At 31.7% G+C, this 19,670-nt stretch overlaps 1 protein-coding gene and 1 non-coding gene across 3 annotated transcripts in view; both read left to right on the forward strand.

Annotated features, from left to right (window-relative positions):
* Positions 1-19,670, forward strand: part of LOC137918808 (protein lozenge-like) — a 96,277-nt gene that overhangs the window by 43,363 nt on the left and 33,244 nt on the right. For both annotated transcript variants that reach the window (XM_068761720.1, XM_068761719.1), the window contains exons 2-3: positions 728-967; positions 12,928-13,041. In XM_068761720.1, coding sequence (XP_068617821.1) covers positions 751-967; positions 12,928-13,041 — 331 coding nt within the window. In that variant the 5' untranslated portion in view covers positions 728-750. The remainder of the gene's footprint in view (positions 1-727; positions 968-12,927; positions 13,042-19,670) is intronic.
* On the forward strand, positions 24-105 carry TRNAS-AGA (transfer RNA serine (anticodon AGA)). Its single transcript has one exon. It is a non-coding gene; the product is annotated as a tRNA-Ser (tRNA).

A 19,670-nucleotide genomic window follows, 5' to 3' on the forward strand; every position in this document is an offset into this window, starting at 1 on the left:
ATTTTCACTACTACAAGTTATAAGCAGTCGTGGCCGAGCGGTTAAGGCGTCTGACTAGAAATCAGATTCCCTCTGGGAGCGTAGGTTCGAATCCTACCGACTGCGAATTACTTTTTTGCTTTATGTAAAAAAATTTAAAACATATAATTTATTTATTTTTAAATTACATTGATCTTATTTTTACTTTTATTAACCGTATCATTTTCTTGTAGTGGAAACAACTTTCTTTTCAAGTAATGGTTATAATTTATGTTCCCTTATCTACTACAAAATACATTATCCTATTTATTCATTCAGATTTTATATATATTTTATGAGATATAAAAAGGAAATAAGCTCAGTTAACTTAATATAATCGTCGCTTTAGCCTACAGACGCCCACTGCAAGGCATAGGTCTCTCTTGAAGATATCTACGGATATTATAATCACAGTGTGGTATTATGGTACGCAGAATACGCTGCTGCCCATCCTCTGGAAACTTGTTTGTTAGCAGTGACAATTGTATACAATTGATGCACAATATGTGAATTTTGTAAGATTGTATCCCGGGAATCAAACCCGCGACATACTATCGCAAGTCTAGGTTCTATTCCATACCGTTGCTCATCTTACATTAACGACAAAACAATATTATTAATTAATATTTACGTTATAATAACGAAAACTATTTTTTTTTATTTTATTTCGAATTATTAGGAGAACATAAAGATTATGTTATTATTACAGTTCGTACTGGAAGCCCGGACTACATGTGTTCCATGCTACCTCAGCACTGGCGGTCGAACAAAACTCTGCCTGGAGGCTTTAAAGTGGTGGCCCTTGGTGAAGTACTAGACGGTACGATGGTCACCGTCCGTGCTGGCAACGATGAAAACATCACCGCTGAACTTAGAAACAATACCGCCGTTATGAAAAATAGGGTAGCCAAATTTAACGACCTGAGGTTCGTCGGGAGAAGCGGAAGAGGTGAGTTATAATAGATAGTCATTATCTTTTCACGTAAAATTAGTAACTCGATTCTGAGCAACATTGTACGCTTTTATACGAGGGACGTCCATGGTGTATTTACCTTAAGTTTTGACTGCTAAACATCTCTCATTCATTTGTAATAAATGGAATCAGATTATTTTAATTAAATTCTGCAAAACATTACAGGACTATTATAAGACTGCCATTTATAAAAATCAAAGTTCATATTAAAGTTAAATTGAGGGAAAAGGCATATTATTCTGTTAACGAATATTAAAATGACAAGAATCCTTGGCATTGATGTCGCTTTTTTATTTTATTTTTATTTTTCATCTCTGACAACTGTGTATTCACAATAGTCAGAGAAATTGTGCATACACAGTTGTCTTAAGAGAATTTAAATATATATTGTTAAACATTCTTAAAAGATGTTGTTTAGGAGTACACAACTATAACACCTCGCAAAAGGAGAGTAGTGTCAAAACTAAAATAGATTTAATAAAAGAAGTTGTCGACCAATAAGACTCCTGTTTAAAGTTCCTATATTGAATAAATGAACTTTATCTTTATTCTTTATCTTTTACAATTAACTATTGTGTAATTATTTGTCAAACAAAAACTAATAAAAATTGTACTACAGTATGAAAGTTTTTAAGTGATAAAACGGGTTAGGATTGAATAAATATCTTAAGGATATAAAAAACTAGACGGAATCTCTTGTGGACTTTTTCTCAAAGAAAGACGCGACTGGTACCTTTAGCGCGTTATTTTAAGTCTAATAATTTCTTTATATTTCTTTATATTAGGTCATTTTGATTTCACTATATGTTAAATTATGCTCTGCTGACTATTTTCGTTCGTCTTACACAACTAGTAAACTGATGGTTATAAATGTAAAATAGTACAAAAAATTAAAAAAATGATAATTCTATTACTAATTAGAAATATATTTCTATTATTAATTGTTACATTAGAACTGCAACATCTATATTTGGTTATACTTGCGTTTACACTTACTTACTACATACTTACTTGTATTTACAAAATACTCTTTTCAGAAGATCCGTTTTCGATAGATATCGATATGTTATTTAAATTTTGTTTATATCAACTCACTATATTGCATATATCTATTTATTGCAACAAACTAAAAGTAAGACATGGGTTAAAAGTGCAACTTAGTTAAAAAAAGATATCGATTCGGTTGAACGAGATAAATAATAACGAAATAAATAAATGTCAAATATAAATCAAGAAGCTAATCCAAGAATGTCGTAGCAAGCCAATGGGCCGGTAAATATCAGACGTAACGTAATCGATCGCACGGCTCTCCGGTTTCAGGTGCAATATTCGGTGCGCGAGAGGTGACAGACAATATTTATTAAGGCTCACGTCCACAACGCGCTAAGTCGGGCCGACTCGTGATGCGAACACTCATTTACATCTACTTAGTAATTTGTACGAATTTAATTTACAACTTTATAGCGAATGCGTTATAAGTACTCTTTTTAGACGCATTCATATTGTATATAGGTATATTATAAACAATATGAATGCGTAAATATATATATCATATTGTATATATGATTGTTAATGGCCGCAAAAGATTGATATGGTTGACTGTGTAGCTCATTTGCTGTCAACTAATGTATGGTACACCATATCAATGGTTTCTGAAATAATAAATAAAGTACGGAAGAAAAGTGTTTTCAAAATTAAGATTACAAAATATTCAAATTAATTATTGTTTATTATTACATTTAAATAATATCAAAAAGATTGTCTTATATGAGTTGATTGAAAATGTGCTATATTTAGACCATTACCCCTATAAAACTTTTACGCCTATAAGTAATTACTTTGTAAAAGAATTTTTTTTGGAATTTATTAATCGAATTGAAGTAATATGACAACCATCTCCGCAATTAAATGGCGAGATGAAAAATAACAGTTTGCGGTCAGCGTACAGACCAGTCTCTAAGTCACTCACTAAATGTTTATTTCACGATTTGAAATTTGCATTTGTTGTTATGTTACCGTTAATACTTAACGTCCTATATATTTTCTTAATGTTGTACGTAATTTGTAAGTTGTTACGAGTGTATACCAAAAAGTTGAGAATTTTAGCGAAAATCTGGTGTCCAATCTGGAAGTAAAGAAAGGTGGACTTTTCCCTAGATACTCTTAAGATGACGTAAATACATATTATTGATGTTTACTCTAAAAATACATTTCTTATTAATTTGTTAATTCCGAGGTCAAATATAGACATTTTCAGATATTAGGCCAATTATGTAATATGCATCTTTATAAATTAAATTTACGGAAGTAGACTTAAATGAAAAAAACAATGAAACTTAGGACATTGAGGGTGTATGAAGTGCATATATTGTTTGTGGATGATTTATCATTCCTGTTATATATGCTGTTCTATTTTTTTTTAAATTAGAAACTCTTGGAATTAGACATAAACTATGTTAATTAACATTACAGAGCAATATATCCGATATAACTCCGTAAGTATAGAAAGTGACTCCATATTATTCCAATTCACAGACGTTCGTTTATGAACTGTCATTTTATTTTTTATTATTACAAATTCAAAATGCGAACATAGACAAAGACAGGCAAACGTGTGAAACTTTTCTCGATGCATCTCTGTATCAGAGAGGTCGGATTTTAATTTCCTAACCGCAGCCGGCAGTAAACGACTTTCGTACTTTACAGTTCCATTGTGTTGCACTGCGTTCGCGCATATCCAAGATATTACCGACCCACATGCACGTGCATGTCAAGTCGCAGAAAATTCCGAAGCAGAACTGGTCATCCCACGAATGAATAAAATCCAATTGTATTGCTAGACCCTATTTTGTTAGAAAATACTTTGTATAAAATGTTTTTTTTTTTTTTTTTGCTTTAAAATTTGCCTTATGTAATAGTTGCAAACAAATAAACTTTCTAGTTATATTATTACTTTAAAAAATGATTAAAAATGTCATAAAATATAATAACAAAAAAAAACATTTCCTTTTCATAGTAGCCTCAATTTTGTAAATCACTGTTAATAAAAATGAATCGCTAAATATTTTGCTAAGTCTAAAAGTTTTAAATACTCTAGGCTCTCTCAGGCTCTAACAAATACAACTATTTTTTTGTCAAAAAAGCACGACTGTACGAAGGGAAAGTTTTGACAAGAGAATAAAATAAAAAGTTGCAAAGAAAATTTTATTAAAAAAACAATCCTTATTTCCCATTCCAATCGCAGACTAAATAAAACATAGGTTCCTATCTGTCAAACATTTGACGTCAATCGAAACCGCAAAAGGCATATCAGAATGTATTCATGAAAAACATCGTGTACTTTACGGTACACGATGTTTTTCATGAATGCATTATAAAAAAAAAATTTCATTATTAAACTTTAGCAGTCATCGTTTCAGCCCATAAACGCCCGCTGCAAGGTATAGGCCTCCCCAAAGATGTCTATGGGGAATATACCACAATTGCCACGTTTAGTAGGCGGGTTGATCGCAGTGCAGTATTATAGTTTGGAGAGGACGCGAAACTTGTTTGGGAGTAGGGGCCATTCCATATAATTGATGCACAAACTATGATTGCATCCTGGGAATCAAACCCGCGAACTGCAATCGCTTTGCTCATCCCTCTACCGGTGAGCTACCACTGCACAGCTCAATTTCTATAATTGATATTAAATAATAATTAATACTGGACAGACGACCTTATTATGGTCGTAGCAAAACATTATAGGAGGACCATTTATAAAATTCAAATTGCGTATTATTCTATAAACAAATATTTAAAAGTCATGAATCTTTGGCAATTCTGTCACTTTTTTATTTTGTTTTAACTAACTAAGCTAACTCCGACAACTGTGTATTTGCATAAATCTTCACTGTTAAACTTTCAAATTGTGTTGCTTTTGAGTTTCTTTCCGCTTCTTCTCCACAACTACAACAACTTGCTAAGCATAGTGCACTCAAAAATAAAATAGATTTGAAAAAAAAAAGAAGTTGACGACCAATCACTAGAAACATGTTTGTGAGCAGTAGCAATCCTATGTAATTAATACACAAGGAGTGAATTATACAAGATTGTGTCCCGGAAATTGAACCTGGGACCAACAATAACAGGTCTCCGTCCTCTATCGCTGAGCCACCACTGCTCAATATCAGCCGTATATTTAATTATTCAGTATTATATAAGTAATCATTGTTTATTAACAACATATTCAATAAAAATGATAAATAAAGTAATCACTCTGAAATAAAATTATACATCTGTTTTTATTGGATTGCGACAAGCTTTAATTTTACGGAATATTCTGGGGAAACTCATAATAAGTATTTATTTTTGACACAATTTCAGCAAACTGAATTTGCTAGAATTATATATCTACAGCATCTTGACAGAATTATCAATGAAACCATTAAGTTTCATCACATAACCATCTAGTTCACGGACCCTTCCGCTCCGTGAACTCAGTACCGATGAAGCTGTAAAAGCCTTCGGGCTAACAGCACTAACATCTTTAGAAACAATAGATCACGTAACGTTAAAACAAAAGCTTGCCCTTTTTTCTCAGAGTATGCGTGGTGCTATCCGCAAGTTAAGTGTTTAATGATAGAAATCTTTTAATTGATTGGTCCTTAGAAACGTTCATGATATTTTCGAAGGAAACCATTTATGAGCAAAGGAGATATAATTCACACATAAAGATTGTAAATTCCTTTCTTTTATCTCTAAAATTTCGTGTTGATTATGTTATATTGCGATCAAATTCTAATTAGTAGCAAATTATATAAGCGTTATCTTTATGACCAAATTAATAAATGATAACAGTCTAACATTAAGAATGTCGTCGTCTTCGCAAACGACTTCATGTTATATTTTAATTACATTCATTTTATAACGATTACACAATTTTTTATACACGATAATACTTCGGGAATGTAATAAGTATATATATAAGGAATAATATATTATTCCTTATATATATACAAGGATAAACTACATACATCCTTCAAAATCTTTGCTAATCTACTCGTCGATTTATAAAGATCCTTTTGTTCCTTATTCAATAAATTGATTTTAATTCTCATGGTACCATTACAATGTGTCCGTGACCTTTTGTGGTTTATGTGCGTATAGAAAGATAAAAACATTCGCTGACGTATACTCTCAGCGTTTCACATTGAACTTTATTATGTCATTCAGTCATGAGCCACTTCTGTACACAAACGAACCGAAAGTTTTAATGATTCCAATAATTTCCTTAGATCTATAGTCTGAAAGCTTCAGTAGGTTGAACAAATGAATCATCAAGTTATTTCATAATAAAAATCAGTTGTGATCTGAGGTCTTTCTCTCCCTCTCATTAAAATTCATATATTGTTATTTATTAGAGGTTATGTAACTTCCAAGATATCAATTCCAGTCCACATTAGCGACCACTGCGTGTCACAAAAAATAGGAAATTTCGTCATAAGATATACCGGGATTTTTACCAAGTTTGTCGCTTGTAAATAGTCGTTTTATTATTATTTATACCACTCTGAACTATGCTTATTGTCACAAAGTTTATGAAATGTGGAATGGGTGGAAACATTTACGCACTGTTTATGGTGGACAGCAGTAACAAGTTAATCCGCTACCAACTCAGGGTCAAGGCTATTCTCTCCATAATACGTTACCCACGAGTCTTATATTATATTGGCCACAACGCCCGTAGATAAGCAGTGTATGCGATAATTGCTAATAAACGGAAAAGTAGATAGCCAAATACCAGTGTTCAAGTTTATATCAGGAGTCTCTGTTACCACTACCTTGATAAAAACAGAAAATAGAATGGCTTAAAAAGAGCCCGCCAACGACTCCGTCAAGATGTTTCAAAACAATCACCATCGGCAATGAAGAATCTATTAGGAAGAAGTGCTGTTCGATTATGAAACTTACGAAATAGATTGTTGAAGATTTTAATAACTAAACTTTAACTATATATGTACTATATAGATTTTTTTCTTCAGGCAATACATAGTTGGTTCATAGTAATTTTGATATGTTAGCTTAGAGAGGTCCTTCTAAGTCATAATATCGAGGTTTATAATTAGGCGTGTAACTAAATACTCGTAATGCGTGGAGTTTGTGACGTGATCATCACAACACTGCACCGCTAATGCGACGTAATTCGAACGGACAGATCTGACTCGGAGAGTCGTCGGGGCGTACCGAATTATCGATACCGATATTGCTTTTATTTATTTACCCAGGATACGTTTTCATATACCGTGTATCGTGTTTTAAATATTATAACGAAATTACGTAGCCCAAAGGTAATTCCGTATAGTGCCTATAAATTATCATCTAATAAATTTAAATTATTTATTAAACATATCGCAATAAAAACTTGCGATAATTAAATAATATTTTAAAGAGCAAATAAAGTACTGTTTCATGAATATTCCTGATAGTGATCGTAAATAAAAAAGTATATTGGCTCTTCTCAGGTCATAACGCATTTGGAACTTCGTGTTATAAATCAAAGGACGTCATTATAGGACATCCTTATTTAATTTTAGTCTATCCAGCTTCTCTTTTCTTCATTAATTTAATTATGTACATAATTGATCACTCTACACGATACAAAGTTAAAAAAATGAAAGAGATATAGTAAGTTAATTAATCATCAGATTTTTTTGTGTGGTAATTATTTAGCAATATTTCTATCTCTGGTTATCGCCGTGATTATTTACACCTACACAATAGACCAACGTACGCATCTAATAATGTTAATCAGCTTTTATATGTAATTTACTAAAATTAAAAATATATGACATGCGTATTTTCCAGTTCGTAATGAACAATCAAAATGGGGAAATACCACTTCGGTATACTTAACATATACCGAAATGTATGTATCTCATCTAAAACAAATATTTTCTTATTACGTCATATGCTATGGAAAAGGTTAAAAAAACTATCAGTTGTCATCAAGCTGAACGCGTAATTAGGCACGAGTGGACGGTCGTAAACGGCATGACCAGAATGCGACCGAATCATTTCAAATCATTTTGTGAAGCGTTCTCTCCGTCGTACTACGCTCACTTCTAAATCTCCATATGCTTTTTTGTACTCACGAACTTTTTTACCGTCAGCGTAATGCCTCTTCTATAATTTAAAACGTGTTTTGAAAAGCTCGTGTAATATGTAGCTGTTTTTATATGATTTTCCACTCAATTAATGAATATCCGTATATGATTTTAATGCGATATCCGCGTAAAATTTGTTATTCACAATCGTATATTTATCACTTCTAATAAAATTCATATTGGTTATCAATAAAGATTTATGAATAATTTATAAATGATAATAATAAATTCCCAGAAACAATAGACATAGAGTCAGTAGTTCCAGCGATATATATTACAGCGATATATGTAAATATGAAATTGCACAAAAATTTCTTTATTGCATTTCTCATTTTACATTGCACTATATATAATAATACTAAAAGCACTAAATTTAATTTTATCAGAATTCTTAAGGAAAACCCGCTAACTATTTCAAAACACAGATTATTCTCTACTGTTGGTACGTACGTATCGAATCGTTTTTTAAACATTCGGTACAGCCGTTCCAAAGTAAATTGATATTTTTATATTTCCCTGGCAATCACTTTAAAGCTGTTTTCCAAAATTATTAATTGAATATCTACATGTGTACATGAGCAAAAATTAAATATTTACTCATCTTTATTAATAAAATCGTTCGTACTATTTTTAATTCTACTAAATTATATTAAAGGAAATAAAAAATAGAAACTAACTTCTAGATATCCTAGTTGTGCCTAGAATTATATTGCGAATCGATCAGAAGATTAATCGGCATCGTAATATTGTTATAGTCACATATTTATTTAACTTAAAGGAATCGACTTAGAAACTTTTCAGATTTGCTGTTAGTCCTATTTTCGTAACCCGAAATTAAGAATTTAAACTGGGCAATCTATACACTGCAGTATTAATTTTTATTACCTGTGAATTATTTCTTAAAAAATATCTAATAACAACAATCAAAGAAACATAAATAACAATATTTATTACATTGCAATAAACAGCGGCGAATCTATATTGTTTAAAAACACAAATTAACTTTGATTGTTTGTTTTACTCGTCTGGTGGGTGTTTGTTGTTGCTTTCTGAAGCTGCATGTTAAATATCTTAACAGATATATTATCACCATCATATAAACCAATAGATGCTCACTACAGGGCATGGGCCTCCCGCAAAGTATGCCATGATGATCGGTCTTCGCAGCTTACATCCAGCTATATCTCACGTATTATACTTAAATATGTCGTTGATCCAACTAATGCGAGATAAGCGGATACATATTACGCATAATTTCGTAATCGATATATTCTAAATCAACGAAAACATTAAATACGAACGAAAACTTATTAGAGAAAGTATATAGCAAATACACGGCTTAAACACCCTATGTACTCGGTGCGAGCTTACCGCAAACGATTTTCGTGAAAATCGTGTCATAGCGAGACATGCTGGAGTGTGAATCGTCTCCTCGCAAATGTCACTCAGGATTTACGCTCGATCGTAAATCAAGATGGCCGCCGTCCCGTCCCTGCTCCTCTACCCGCGCCCACCTGCGCCCGCGCACAATAATTGAATATTTCACGCACCTCTCTCAACACCTCCAGAAGACGGTCGTTGGGATACAATGTTAAGTTTATTGCTTCTCGTGTATTGTGTTAGGTCCTAAACTGTTGATGACTGATCATGCGAAATGCATTAAGTTTCATGGCGATTTTAAACGCTATATTTCACATCGTTCGGGACACGCCTTTGGTGTTTAGCGGCCAGTGGTTTATGATGATTTGTTTCCGTATTGAAGTATCTCTATGACGATTATGTTGCTTTGTTAGGGACGCGGATATGTAGCGCTAATATAACAAGAGCAATACAACATAAACGTGAAATAAATATTCCCTTATTGTTCTAGGACTCATTTTGTATTTACTACATGACTATAATAATAAAGAATCAATTTACGCTAAATGTAGACGACAGTCAAAAGATTAAATTATACAACACAATGATATGTGTAATGATATAGAAAGCAATATATTTTCTTAATTCTGCCTTAAAATATAAATGTCTTCCTATATTTACTGGTCGTTAAAACTGTCAATAAATATTGTTCACAAGTAAAAATAATATACTATTCATTGTTTTTTTTTGTATTAATAACATTAATTTTTTTAATTAATGTCGATAACGAGTCCAATATAACTGTATTAATTTCTCAAACTATAAAGTACATTTAAAGTTAAAATTTTAAAAGTATGATACAGTTATTAAAGTATTATTTACAACTGATCATCGTAAACAGTACTACTATACTTTTAATTGTATCACGATTTTATGAACTGTTATTGACAATCTGTCTATTGTGAGGAAATAGAATCAATAAAATTAATTACTCATGTTTAAAGAATAAACATGGTTGCTGTTATAATTGCCACAATCGTACTATTTGTTTTATTTATTTACAGACCAGTCTTGACTTGTTCAGGAAATACCAGCCGCATGATAGGTTATCAGTATCGGTGGGAACCACAACTGAAATTTCGTTCCGTTCATATCTATAATATTTGTTAAAAATGACAATTTATAATTAGAACTGTGTTAAAGGATAACGGGTTTTGTGTGACACATTTTATTATTTATTATGGTTTTATTTTTGTATATTAAAAAGATATACATTTAATGTAATAGAATAAAACGTAAACAATTCAATTTTTTAATTGTTTACGTTATAGTTCTATTACATTCCTATAAAGTAACATTTTATTTAAATAATTCTTTGAGACAGTTTTTAAACTTTAGCACTAGTTTTAAGCTCAGATATTTTTTTAGCATTATATATATATATATATATATATATATATATAATTGTAGCATTACGTTGGTAGCTTATAACTGGTGAGTTATAAACAGAGTCACAGTCGTCAACGTCTTTATCTTTAAAGGACGAAATAATTAAATGTACCACTGAAACAAAAGTTTTGATGTACAATAAAGTGGAAATAAATAAATATAAGCATTATTTTATTTTTACGTCCTTGTTATTTAAATCAAAGTCTTTCGATATATTAAGCTATGTACAGTGTTGGCGTTAAGTGAAACTTGCAGGCTACAACGTGCTAATTTTTAATATATTTTTTCTCTTCCTGAAATCCCTTTTTTTTACTAATACAGCTCATTCTATCTAAGCTATGAATAATCAATTCGAACATCGTTCAAGGCAAACTGTCAAGTTTCAATAGTCATTATATTTCTTTATTTTATTTCGATATTTAATGTGTTATTTTATTTTATTTTCTGAAGTATTTCAATTTTATGTGCAAATTTCCAATTATGATTATGAACCTAGCAGTATTAGGAAACTAATAAATAAAGATAAAGTAAATTCCTAAAATCGATCTTGAGTTGGAAACCAATCTCTGTTTATATGAACATAAATGTTTTGGATATGTATGGATTATGAAATATACACAAAATTTATTTATTTATAACGCAACACTAAATTTTTAAAATATACTTAATTCTAATTTAAAATGTTGCGCAATTGCGCAATTGCTGATAATTATCAGTTCGAAATTTAAATATCACTTCGTAGTTTTAACATGAATAATTGTAATAAAATTTTGTTCATCAAATAGATTTTATAGAGTTTTAAGTACTTCCTTATTCTAAAGTTATTTTAAATCTAATAATATAAATGTAAATATTACGATTTATAAATAGTACATAAAAATAGAAAATTTCGGTGTAAAATCCACAATCGCTCACCAAATAACTAAATCTATGATTCAACAGTAAAGGAATACGTAAGCGCGCGCGGCTAGACGGAGCTCCGAAATCAATCATTTGCACTAAATCGAGAGCGCGCTACACACGAATTATCTGCATTAGACATGTTAATCCACTCATTTTAACTGTAATTTTATTCCGTATTTATCGGTGCATTCATTACTGCCGACCGCAAATCGGACGCCCAAAAAGCACTCTATTTTCCACCGCCCGCGCTCGAGCCAGTCCGTGCGTAGCGCTTTGCGCGGGAAAATGCCGTTCTGTGCGGCGATATGAAATGTATAGACACGTAATATTTCCAAAATCACATCCAACCTTCTCATTTATATAAAATTAACGACACGCGTGTTATACAGGTTGATTGCTTGTAGGTGTACAGGCTTTAAAATGGTGAATGTATAACTCATTTGCTATTATGATGATTTTTGGAGAGGGTGCACCCTATGGTGCATCAATGGTTACAGAATTAATAAATAACTTAATGATAATATAGTTAGAAAAAGCATGTCCAAAATTCTGATTATTATTTATTTATGCATATATCAGGGGATCCGAAAGTAATGTCGTTTCTTACAACATATTTTACAAAAAAACAGATTGGTTTTTACCGCTCCGGCATTAAAAATTTGTATACTAGACGGCAAAAAGTTTATGAAAACGAAGGTGTAAATATTGTTTATTAGAAATGAAAACTTGTTGAAAATGTAGTCGTGTGAACTTAACTTAAGAAAGCAACATTACTGCAACCTAATAAAAATTAATTATTATTTACTATCTATCTCTGCAGACTTTGTACTGTCAATTGTTATTGGCCTGTCACATTCCAATAAAAAAGTGATATATTTCAATGTGATCATTTTATAAAAATTGATTATAATAAAGTGTAAAAGCTTATATTACACTTTTCTCTCATATACATTCACCACTCATTTATTTATTCACACCTTTTATAAATATAATCACTCTGTATATGGATTATGATCAGTTGCTTTAAATGAAAGAAGAAACATATTGGAATTTATTAAAATGTAATATAATTTGTTGCAGGGAAGAGTTTCTCGTTGACAATCACAATATCGACGTCGCCTCCTCAAGTGGCGACGTACCAAAAGGCGATCAAAGTCACTGTCGACGGACCAAGGGAGCCCCGGTCTAAAACTAGTAAGTCACTACACAGAGATATAACACAACAGTTGAATATTACTCTTGGTAAATCATACGTGTAAGGTTATCGTTGCACTTACTAATATAATTAAATATATGTATAGATGTATAGATTTCATTGGTTCAGTGGTTTGTTTGATTACAACGCCTTTAAGGTCGGAATACAACGCAGAAGAAACAACTGTATGATGCCAAATATATTAGGTCGGGAAAAAAGTATTTTCGCAAATAGTGTTTAAATTTGTAATATAAACCTCTTTGGCTGTACGCACGTTGCTGGTTATGATAATATTGAAAGGTTAAATTAAACAAAATAAGTTAATAAAGTTTTATGTCAGGCAACGTTAGGTTAACATCAAGACGAGTTTGACGAAATTGATAGACGCGTTTTTTTTATTAGATTTTCCAAAAATTTCAGCAAAGGCATCATGTCGCTACTTACAAGGAGGCCATAAGTCACCTATATACTATAGTTAGAACAAAAGAATAAATGTTGAAAAAAAAATATTTCTCACATTTTCGTATAAAGTGAAGGAACTATTTCCCTAACGCATAATGTCAAAACTTAATAAATTTTTGTAGAAAGTAGAATGATATGGTTGCACAAAGCTATGAAATCGTCAATAGGAATCATTTTTGTTAGAAAAGCTATATTTACCCTAACATATTTAGAAAAGGCTGTACGATCAATTACAAACAAACAGCACTTACGCAAATTATAAATAAAGAAAGAATTCCAGATGACATACGCGTTGAAGAAGGATATCTCAAAAATATACATTTTTTATGTCAATGGGATATTAGGAATCGAGATAGAACTCAAATGGGTATACTGTTTATAACATTACATCGAAAGTGATGCAAAGAATTAACAAAAACGTCATTATTACTACAACATCCGTTGACTAATTTGCACATTCATGGTATTGCAGAGAGGGCATAACAAATAATTGCGGCACTTAATTACCTAGCTGACACTCTAATATTAGTCCGTTGGAACAATTGGAGAAAATCTATATTTCCATTAAAAATCCTACGCAGAAATATTACATTCAAAACCGAATAGACTTTCCCCAAAGATATCTATGTGGGATGATACACTATAATCGCCATGCTTGGGAGGCAGGTTGGTAATAGTGTGGTAATATAGTACGCAGAAGATGCTGCCGCCCATCCTCTGTAAACATGTTTGTAAGCAGTAGCAATCTTATATAATTAATGGAAATCTCGCGATCTCCGATCGCAAATCTCGGCCCTGTATCGCTGGATTTCCAACGCTCAATAACATATTGGTTAACATATGTTCCTCACTACCTTTCACCTTTTACCATCATTTGTTCTTCACCCAAACTATTTCGATTCTGCTCTAAAATGTTGACGTTGACGTATTGAACCTTTTCGTTCGTCCAGTTCTCCTTGTCACCGACACTGTCACTGCCACTTCAGTAGTACATTTTGAAGTTTATGTTCACAACGTAAGTCGTTGTCAAATTTTACGTTCCGGTTTCAATTCCACAGAAAAATACCACGCATAGTCATTTTCATAGTTCGTTAAACCACATAATTTTAGCGCCCAGCAGTAGTATCGTAATAAAAAAAATCATGAAAACAAAATAACTGATTAACTTATATTTTAGTTTAAATCTAATCTTGTATACTGCACATTACTTCGAGGAATCTAAAAATACCTAATAATTTTTGTATTGGTTAAACTCTATTGGTTTGGTTAAATTAGAAATGAAGTATTTTCGAAAAATATAATTTGATATATACTTCAACGTTATCTCAAATATATTACTATAAAATAATATTTTGGAGATTAAAATAAAAACTAGGTAATCTCTCTCTAGGTAGGAAACAACTCTTTATTTATTACATCTAATTGTTGTTTGCTTAATGCATATCTATACACATATTATGGCCATAATAGTTCAAGAGTGGTGCCCCTGAATTACTCGTAAAAATTTAAGCACATTCTAAAAATCTTGATTAAATTAATAAAGTTTTTGGAACGAAAACAATACCTTAAATTTTATACTCGTCATAAGGTAACAATCATGATTTATAAAATCCATTTAATCACTTTATAATTTATCTACAAGGAGAGAAAAACGACAGACCAGCACAATTTAATAGAAAATAATATCAAATGATCCTTTCCTATAACGATGTCTCTCGACTTAACTTTACATAATATAACGGAAATGAAACTGAAAGACTACACTTTTCACCTTTGAACAAGAAAATAATTCCACATCAGCCTATTTTTGTACATATAATTATCATTATTTTCACACAAGTACGTACATCGTTTGCTTATTACAAACAGTTTCCCACATCAAACTAACAGTACATGAAAAACCACATATTAAAACAAACAGAAGTCCGTTTAAAACATATTTATTTTGTTCATTTACGCTCTGCATCACTATTACTAATGCACGATAATAATTATCAACATTAAATGAAAAACTAATTTGATTGGACATGTCACGAGCCGGGCACCAATTTGTTATTATTCGATGCACCGTTGCAAAAACCGCAGGTGAGACGTAAACAATTAAAATATTCTATATTATATTCCGCAGTCACCAATAAATATAATCAGGTAGCAGAAACTCTATATTTACATTAATTAAATGATTACGCAATGCAAACATATCACCTAAATACTCGTACAACTATTTGTAATGCAAGAATATTTAATAAAAGTTCTTAATGTCTTACGGCATGTAAACATATAAAGTATACATACATATATCTGTGTTGTTTTAACCTAACATAAATATATTGACTATGATTGGAGAGCCAATATCATAATTGTTGGATAAAATTTTACATTAGTAGTTTTCGTCATCGACGATATTGGAAGTCTATGGGAGAGACCCATATCCAGCAGTAGACGACCCATGGCCAAAACAATGATGAGGATTTGCAAGATTTAGTCTAGGTGCGCTACCACTGCAATCCTGTAACCAATTTGATTTCGCCACTGACAACTGTTGTTTTCCCTTATCATTTGCTTCACCAAGTTTAAGGCTGTAAAGCATTGAAGATGCTCATCCACCTCTTTACTGTGACAATGCACGAGGTCTCTATCTGGAGCCTCGACATGGATCCATTACCATGCCATTTAGTTCAGAAAAGGGAAATTTCACAGAAATATAATTCTTTATTTATATCGGTAGAAATACGATCGAAGCTCAAATGAATATACATACTTCTACTTCGGACTTTGCGTTGTTAAGACTTTACCGAGTTTGGAAGTTCTTAACTCAACGGACACTCTGTGAAGTAACTTAGCGTAAAAGCCTACGGGACTTGACTGGGGCATTTATTTTATATATGTCATTACAATTTGTGGATGTCCAATTTCTAAACTAATTAAAAGTCTAACATTGCAGCTACTTTATGAAGCGTTAACGTTAAATGATGAAAAAAAAACAATAACCTTGATTGGGGAAACCTGCCTAATACGTGGTGGTATGATAAGGTTATGCAGTTGACTGCACCTTGTCGGGAAGGTTGTATGCTCGGTGATGAAGTTACTTTGTCATCGTTGCAGTCATTGATAATGCAACTGTTATACAGACTATATGTTTACATTGAAGTATTGTAGTTGGATCAATTCAACAAATAGTTAAATTATTGATCTGATGGAAGTTACAATCTCATGCCATAAGGTTGCAAGCGGCAGTAGAGTTGGTTTATGAATCAAAAACCGCTGAATAACGCAACATTAAAATGTCAAAAGTACTAACGATCCGGTGACCTCTCTAGCGTTCTTTTAAATTTACAATATCTTCTTCATGAAAAAACAAGAAGTAGATAATTATGAAATTGTATTTGATTTTACACGCTTTACAAAAATCATTATCAATATCATATACTGTCATATACTTAATCTTATACTTATTTCTAAAATTTTAATATGAATAAAATGGAGAATATTTAGATTTCTTATAGGAAATATTAATCAGACATGAATTTTGTAAATTATAAACTGACACTTTAGAAACTAAAAATACACACTCGAACCTTATTACTTTACTTTTTCTATTTCGTTAAAAAAAATCAAACAATGATATGAATACGCGAAAGAATAAGATTTAGTCCCTAACTCTATATTTGGCACCAAGTTTGCGTAACAGAAGGTATACAACAGCATTTATTGCAAATTTAATTATATTGAGAGTATTAAGGCCTTTTAACAAAACTTTATTGACGTGAGACATTTAATATTAATTTATTATTCATTTTATTTTATTAAAATTACATACATTTGATAAATGTAAATTGCACATATGAATACGGAACAATTAATATACGAATGTATGCTTCTATTTTTATCAATACTTTTATGTAGGATACGGCGGTTCGCCGCGACCTCTTATCGTGGACAGTAGATAGAGGTTTTCTTCCCACGGGAGTCCCTGTGACAATGGTTCTGGGACGTATGAAGGACGTACGATATTATATCTATTATTTAAATGTTCAATAATGAATTCTTGATAAATGTTATGAAATTGTACTATCGATACAAACTAACATATATAAAAAAGTTTAGTATGCATGAAGAAAATAATTAAACGGAATATCAATAAACTTTATTTTTCAATATTGTGCCTGTAATGTGCTGTTTATTTTATATAACATAAAAAATAAATATTTTAAAATTTTACATCGTTTAAATACTATCATTAGCAATATATCAACCGATAGGTGCTCACTGCATGGCATAATGTGTCTGATGTGTTCTCCTCTTTCTAACGAGCAATTCTTCGAACTACGTCAATGACAAAGGTTCTATGGAAGGTTAATATGAAAATGAAATTAAAGCGTTGGGTTTATAAATTAAGGAGGTATTGATAATGATTTGCGATTAAACAAAAACAATTAAAAAAATAACAAAATGTAAGTAGTAAGTGTCAGATGCATCATAACTAATAACGAGCAGGCGGCAAATGGATATAGTAATTGATTCCTTCCGCCATCCGACATCCGGGCGGTCACGCGAAACTGAGACAGCGTTCAAAAGGAGCTGGAACTATCGAAATTGGCTTACGGGCGAAAAAAATGTACGTTACGCCATATGGGGCGCCGGCGGCGAACAATAGCGGAATTATATTCAATAATAAGTCCAGGACACGCACGGCGTGCAACTGCTACCCAGGACCAGCTTTGTGAGGACGGGGCCTTGGAGGAACACAGGAAAAACGTATGTTAAGTTTCTTTTAAGCTCTTCGACAAAAGTGATATAAATAGATTCAAGTACAGGTTATACAATAGCGTAATAATAATATATTTGTAAATATTGAAAGTCGACCAAAGGAAAACTTATTAGTGGTCCCGTTACATTTTAAATGTGTTTGTTACACAAAATTCAAACAAGAATAACCTGTAGATCTATTTAAAGGCTAATCCTAAGGCTTCAACTATATCAAATGCAATTTCTTACTCTACTTCTATATATGACAATATAATATACCAAATAAAAATACGACTAACATTTGAACAAATATATCGTATTTCAATTATTTAAACAAAAACAAGATAAGAATAATAATTTATAATTTTAAATAAATATCATTTTTATCTCTGCGAGAATGGATACAGACAATTAAAAGCAAATTAAGCAAAAATACAAATGTCAATATATTTATCATACAATATACCATTAAAAACAAAGTAAACAAATCAAGATGATATTTAAATGCATAATACACGTCTAAAATCCAGCTTAAAGTCCAAATATCCCAAAACAAAATGCGAACGGGACAGACAAAAGGCAAGTACGTACTTAGCCTATAAGCCCCAAACTCCAGTGGACAAGAAGGAAAGATCTCGCGTGCACAAAGGACTTAAAAGTTTGAGTTAATAGACTTAATTTGTAGGTGCCCGGCGTAAGCCGCTTCACAGTGACCCTCGCTAATTGGGTTGTGCCGTTCGATAATGGAATATATCGACCTGTTTAGACGATTGAATTTTTTTTTTTTGCTTTAGGTCCAGATCCTTCTGTAAACCTATGTCAATCTCTTTTTAATCTCTGAGATAACAAATCGTTAAATTTCATATAAATCTATATTTTAAATTTTGCTCATGTCCATTGCTTCGACAAATAAAGAGAGAAAAGAGTTAATAGTTTGCCGGACTTTCAATAGTCAAAAGTCCATTTTAGTAATAACTTTCATAAAACTTTTAAATAACCTTTATAAATTGCCAAGTCTCGGTTGACTTCACCTTGTTATAATAAACTTATAAGAAGAGAAAAATATATTAATCAGAATCAACACAAGCAATACAAAACGCTTATAAAAATAACATTCTTAACACTTAATATTTGGTATGAAGTCTTCAGGTTTTCTCTTAGGATATTTAAGTTTCCGTTTATATTTAAAACTTGTTCTAGTAAATATTGTAAACGTTATACATAATTTATAATCTTGTAAATGTCTATTGGGCCACAGAGCGCGCTGGGGCCTTGAGGTTCTGAGGTAGAGACGACGGATCAGCATGCCCAGCGTAGCGTAGGGTAGTCAGAAGACACTGGATGTAGTCCGCTTCCAACCGCCCCTACTTGAAATCGATTATGAAGACCTAAGTCCAGCAGCGAAAATCTGCTTATT

The sequence above is a fragment of the Battus philenor genome, unplaced genomic scaffold (assembly GCF_028537555.1).
Source record: "Battus philenor isolate CCGP_79_NKW_IND1 unplaced genomic scaffold, ilBatPhil1.0.hap1 SCAF_15, whole genome shotgun sequence".
Classification (NCBI taxonomy): domain Eukaryota; kingdom Metazoa; phylum Arthropoda; class Insecta; order Lepidoptera; family Papilionidae; genus Battus; species Battus philenor.